General features: G+C 43.6%; 1 protein-coding gene across 1 annotated transcript; it reads left to right on the top strand.

Annotated features, from left to right (window-relative positions):
* Window positions 1-3929: 3929 nt before the first annotated feature.
* On the top strand, window positions 3930-6402 carry ift57 (intraflagellar transport 57 homolog (Chlamydomonas); the record flags this gene model as incomplete). The annotated part of the gene is made up of 4 exons (XM_031839943.1): window positions 3930-4627; window positions 4974-5148; window positions 5539-5657; window positions 6267-6402. Coding segments are annotated over exons 1-4 (582 nt in total), but the record flags the coding sequence as incomplete, so codon positions are not given.
* Between the last annotated feature and the right edge of the window lie 35 nt (window positions 6403-6437).

The raw sequence follows: 6437 nt of genomic DNA on the forward strand, positions 1-6437 counted from the left end.
ATATATATATATATATATACTGTATATATATCTTAACATGCTGTCACGTCCTGTGTGTCCCACCCTGATTGGAGGCTTTAATGACTTTGTTTCAGCTTCTCCAACAGGAGGAAGAAACATGTGAACACACGAACCATTAACAGCTCAGAGTGACTGGAAACATGTTCTGACCTCGACACAGAGGCAGCAGCTGCACGAGATTCATTTTGTCTTTCTGAAGCATTTATCTAAGATTCATTCATTGTTGTCTCATCATGTCACAGTGAGGGATTCATTTAGTGGTCACCTGAACTATTGCTGATAATTAAACAGGTAAACTATGAGCTGCTCAACGTTTAAACAGGAAGTTGTTCTGTAGACTGTGATGGATGTTTATGACGGATTATTTGTCATATGAAGTGAAGCAGGCATTGGCGATGACATTCTAATACATAAACATGAAATACTACAAACATTGAGAGGAATCAATATCATATACAATATTGTATATTTCTGTCGTAGACAAAACTACAAAGTCACCATAACCTGCTTTTATCCTTTACGTACACTAATATTCTCCTTTACTTGTATACTTTAACGTCACGATCACCTTTAAGTGATCATCTGTTAGATGAAGGACTTCTTCGTAGTTACTTCAAGTGGAGTATCACAACCTGAAACAGTTCTGCTTTAGCACTCAGACACATCATCTCTAAACTGCATGAATGTAGGAATCTTATCATTGCAGAGTGTGTGTGTGTGTGAGTGTGTGTGTGTGTGTGTGTGTGTGTGTGTGTGTGTGTGTGTGTGTGTGTGTGTGAATGGAGTGCTCAGTGTGTGGGATCTATAATCACTTCTCCTGTCACTCTGTTTTTTTCAGGGAGCACAATGACTCATCAAGCTGTGAAGAAGACACTGTTTTCATTCCAAAATGACAAATCCAGCGTTTTAAAGAGCCGACAGCTTGTGTTAGGGAAACGAGCGCTGACACGACGGCAGAGGAAGCAGAATACTGATGAAGCTGTGAGCTGAGCTCACGTGTGCTCACATAACAGCAGCAATTAACAGCTTCAAATCCTGCTTCTTTAAGGGTGGGGGGGGGGGGGTAGTCTTTCACTTCTAGTGGAGAGAACATGATGAGGTGCTCTCAATAAAAGGTTGCTTTCTGTTGGACCCGTCCACCTCCCTTCCCTCAAACCCTGTGTGCGCTTTTACAGTTTTTAAATGTCCTCGTTCATGATGACGTGAATAACATACTAAATCATTTCCTGGGATATCTACGAATCAGGTACAGCTATGGATGCTGGATGAGACTGGCCTGGTTAGAGAACTCCTCATTACCTTGAAAAACATTTCAACCTTTACGCTGCAGAACCGTGAAAATACGTCACCGACTTTCAGAACATACCCAGTGAGATAATGACTCTCAGATTGCAGTTATTTTTTAGCAAAGAGGCATAAATAGCCTCCCTGAGTGAGGCCCCCCGGGCTGACGAGCTTCCTCCTGGCCCTCAGGCGAAGGCCTCCCGGCAGCCGGCACTCATTACCGCCTCCGCTCTGGTTAAGCCGTGGATCCACCTCTGCCTCTCCTCCCAAATTACCTCTCCATCCAACGCTGGCAAGCCGAGGAAGAGGAGGCCGGGCCACGTGGCTGACACGCTGTCTGGCTGCAGCGGGCCTGTAATCACACCGGGAACCGGGTTTCACTTTCTCCGCAGGTTGTGCGAAGGCTTTGCTGCAGGTCTGGTTTTGCTCTGTAGGCGTCTGGAGGAGATTCATTAACAGCTGCTGCAGCACAAGTTTTCATATTAATAATGAATCAAATGGCTCGCTGGGATGTGAAAGGCAGGTGCAGCCAATATGTAGATGCTCTTTGTGTTGGGGATAAATTCTCTTGGTGACATTTGAACAACATGGCTATCTTCCAACATTCATTCATCTTTATTTTTGTATCCATGTTTTGTTCATTTCTTTTTCTTTTTTCTGGAACTGCTTCCTGACGAACCATCTGCGCAGTAGACCTGCTGCTGTGTCTGCAGCTGACTCGTCCACGTCTCACTGCAGGAGGAGAAGCTTCCAGTAACTTCTCACCGTTAAGTCCATGCAACAACATCCGATGCATGAGAAGGATTCAACTTGTTTTTGGCAACACGTGTTCACGCTGCGGCCGGTAGCTGCCTTGTATTTTGCTTCATGGATGCTAAGCTAACCCAGCTAGGACCTGAGGCTACTCCACTACCCAGCATGCTCCTGGCTGTCTGATGCTCAGTCGCAGGGAAAATAAGATGGATGAAAGCAGCTTGAGGTCGGTGACTGCTGAGCCCACATCTCCTCAGAGACCTGGATCCATGGTGGTCCAGGATCAAGCAGGACTCTGGTGGACCAGAGGAGCAGGACTGTGTTTACATCATGCTGTTTGGTGCTCAAACACAGTCACAGTTGATGGACAATGTTTACATCATGTTGAGTTTTTAATGTGAAGATGACGAACATTTTATCTGAACAGAGAATAGTTTCTGTTGCTGCTGTTAACATTCATTATGAAGCTCATTTAAATGCAAATTTTGTTTATGTTTGTTTGTGTTTGTTGTGTTGAGCTGCAACTGTATTTCATTGTGCATCCCTGTGTTGCATAATGACGATAAATGATCCTTGAATCCTTGAATGTTGAAAAGTCATTAAAGAAATGCCATTAAAATGAAGTTAATAACAGAATACAGACATATCCTTTGACAAACCACGCCGGCTGTCTGTGCTAAGCTAAGCTAGGCCTCACAGCGTCTGAAACGTGTGACTCTGAGGAAGACAGTAAACAAACATATGTCTGAATATTTCTTTATTTATACATATGTCTGCATCACACCCACTCCTCCGTGTTCCCGCTGAGAGTCGGCGGTGAGTCGAGGCTGTCGGGGATGGATGCGTCTCGCTGAGCGTCATCAGCGAGGACCTGTCAATCAAACAGCCACCAGGGAGCTCCACCTGTGTGTGTGTTCACAGACGGGCAGGGAGCAGCATGCAGATGAAACAAACACCCCCCTCTCTCCACCGCAACCACAGGAGTGTGTGTGTGTGGGGGGGGGATATGAATTATTCTCACACACACACACACACACACACACACATACACTGTGTGTGTCATGCTTCACTAGATAAGGTAACGTATACATGCATATGGAGGAGAGGATGTGTGAGCATCTATCTGTAAATAAAGGAGAATTTATCTTGATCAGCTCTCACTTCTCTGTAACACAAAGCAAAACTGTAGCACTTTGTTACAAGTGAAGTCCTGATTATTCTTCTTTTAAAATAACATCGTCTAAATGTACCAAAAGTGTCAAAGTAAAAGCGCAGCGTTGTCGGTGCCTGTCAGTCTTTCATTCATTTATTTTGACTTATTTGGTTATTTTAACAGGCGGAATAAGATTTAAAAGATGAAAAATGGTTGAGTGGAAGATAATTATAACCCCATGACATACATATATATATATATATATATATATATATATATATATATATATGTATGGTTGTGTAATTCAATCTAACAATGTGAGTTGTTTCTTTATATCTGTTTGATATATAAAAAATGGGGTAAAGGTTTTCCACTTAAATGTTGTGGAATTCAAGTGTAAAGTAGCATTAAATGTAAAGTATAAGTCACTAATAATGCGTTTGTACTTGTACTTACAACCATAAATTGATTGACAAATATACTGTTATATTATTGTATTTTTTGTGAAGTGTCTTTTTATTCATGGCCTCTTAAAACTTGATATTTAGGGTGATTATTAAACAGCTTCTGTAGATGGGGCTTACGTATCGAAATAATTACACGTTTTGATAGCCTGCTCTTTGAAAAATGTAATATCGTTGATGAGCTTTTAATTTGAAAGGCATTGACAACTACTGGAAAGCTTTTATTCTGAAGACCCCAAACCGGAAATCGATTGACGCTAATATGTTGAGAATATAGCAGTGCTAACAGCTAGCTTAGCTAGTCTCGTTAGGTGCTTTAACCGCTGCAATAGTCCTGTCGCACTGTAAGCTTGTAAATATCATTTAAACTGATTAAAGAAACGTATATTTCATCCACGAGGAGTCAGAATATAAGTTTTAAAAACATAATTTCGCTGGCAGTTAGCTAACGTTAGCTACGTAACCAGCTAGCGTTAGCTCTCGGTTGCCGGACAACGGAGAGAAGCTAAACAAACAAACCAGCTAGCGAGCTAGCAAATGCTAACGTGAGTTTAACCGGAAGTGAGTCAAAATAATAGATTTTTGGTTGTTGTATAATTTAAACGTTTACTTGTATGACTGGTCGCCGGTGTTACGGTTTATCACGCGACCCGGTTAACTGGTGACTTTCAGCCACGTGTTTTCTTCCTGTTCGCAACGGCTGTAGTAACCATGACAACAACGGACGCGTTCGGCTGAAAGTCGCCAGTTAGCCGTAAACACCGGTACTATAATAAAGAAGAAGAAGAAGACAGATAATAATGGCGGACGACGGTCGAAGAGGAGAAGAAGACGCTGGTCCTGGAGCTGCTCACCACGTGTTTGTCGTGATGGAGGTTTTACTGGAGAAGTTAAAGGTGCTGAACTACGAAGAGGAAGTTCTGATGAAGCACAACATGAAGAATCTCTCCAGGTGAGAAACATACCTGGAGAGATACAGCTGTTACAGCTCAGAGGTGTTTGATTCATTTTGTTTCGGAACATCTGTCAGAACATGTAAACAGGTCAACAGTAAGGATCACAGTGTGAGAAGTGTCACACAGCTGTGTACAATATCCCAGCTTAAGGTATACATGTAGAGGAAAACTTCCACTATAGTGTACTTCTACCTTGAACTGGTGCAACACGTTGAGCAGCAGTAATGTAGTGATAATGATTATAGTGAGAACCGTTATATGTGTAGTTCTAAAACCATCCTACGTCACAGGAAGACCATATGAATGATCTGCCTAATGATCTCCCCTCTTATCCCCCGTCAGGCATTACTTTGTCTCCAGTCCGTATCTGGCGTCCAACCCGGGCGAGCAGTTCTTCATGTTCACCATCATCGCTGCCTGGCTCATCAACGAGGCGGGGCGGCCGTTCACCGAGCCGCAGGAGTACGACGAACCCAACGCCACCGTCGCCAACATCCTCGCTGAGCTCAGAGCCTTCGTGAGTACCGCTTCACCCTCCGATCAATCTCTGTAGAGTCCAGTCAATAACGTGTTTCTGATGTTTTCAGGAACAAAACCCATCAAACATCACGCAGCCACTGACAGCTTCACTTGGGTTTTCATTTTCCACTTATTGAGGGACCGGCTTCTTGCAACTCTGCATGAAGAAAGGTGTTAAAAAGGTCAAAAGACTTCCTTTTGTCCTCGATGAAACTGTCAGAACGCTCTGTGACGACAGATGAACGGTGAATAAATCAGTTGAATGAAATATGTAACGCTGAAGAAAGTTATTTCTGATCCTGACCTCGAACTCGGTCGCCTCAGACGGATTCGTCAGCTGCTGTTGAACAGTCAGAAGACTCATCTGTCTGGTCACTGTGTCCGTCAGGGGGTGAAGGTGGACTTCCCGCCCTCCAAACTGAAGTCGGGTTCAGGAGAACACGTCTGCTTGGTGCTGGACCGGCTGGCCGAGGAGGCTCTGAGGAGGAAGGGCTTCTCCTTCAGGAGGTACTTCTCAACAGTTCTCCTTTTCTTCTTCTTCTTCTGCTTTAATAAGGTGCGTTCACACCAAACACAGCAGTTTACTCGCGGGGCACCATCGTGCTAGACGTGCCGGAGAGGGTGCGTGGCTCATCGCCCTAAAAGCCGTTATCAACTTAAGTCGTTTATTTCCTCCATCAACCATGGAAGCAATAACCTCTAGTGCTGCTCAGTGCTTGTTGTGGAAGATATCCTGGAAACCAAACGCCTTCTTGTCCGAGTTCATCACATCATCTGGAGGTTTATTCACTGTCTGGCTGGTTTACTGCAGCTGTATGAACACAAGATACACTGATTCTGCTGTGAGTTAACAGCAATAAACAGATACAAAGGATGCAGAAACAACTACATAATGATGAAGATTTGTAGAAAGTCTGAATTCATGTGTTGTTAGTTCTCATTCAGTGCTACTCACTAAAGCACACTGATAAACAAAGCGTTTTAAATCAGCGTTATTCACGCTCGTGTTTACTGGCTAACATCTTCTTTCTCTCTGTCTTTGCTGGAACGTTGCCGTATGTCTTTGCTCATCACCGCTCGTTTCTTTTGACCTCCCGTCCCTCTTCTTCCCTCCAGACCACACTACCCCACAGAAACCACAGAAGAAGAGTCTGTGATGGAGGACGACGCAGAGCTCACACTCAGCAAAGTGGAGGAGGAGATGATCGTAGGTGTCCCAGCTTTATTGAACCAAACCACTTCTATTACCTCAGTAAACATTGTAAACATGAGTTTATGGTCTCAATC

This window comes from Anarrhichthys ocellatus, unplaced genomic scaffold (assembly GCF_004355925.1).
Source record: "Anarrhichthys ocellatus isolate YVR2014 unplaced genomic scaffold, GSC_Weel_1.0 scaffold2102, whole genome shotgun sequence".
In the NCBI taxonomy this organism is placed as follows: domain Eukaryota; kingdom Metazoa; phylum Chordata; class Actinopteri; order Perciformes; family Anarhichadidae; genus Anarrhichthys; species Anarrhichthys ocellatus.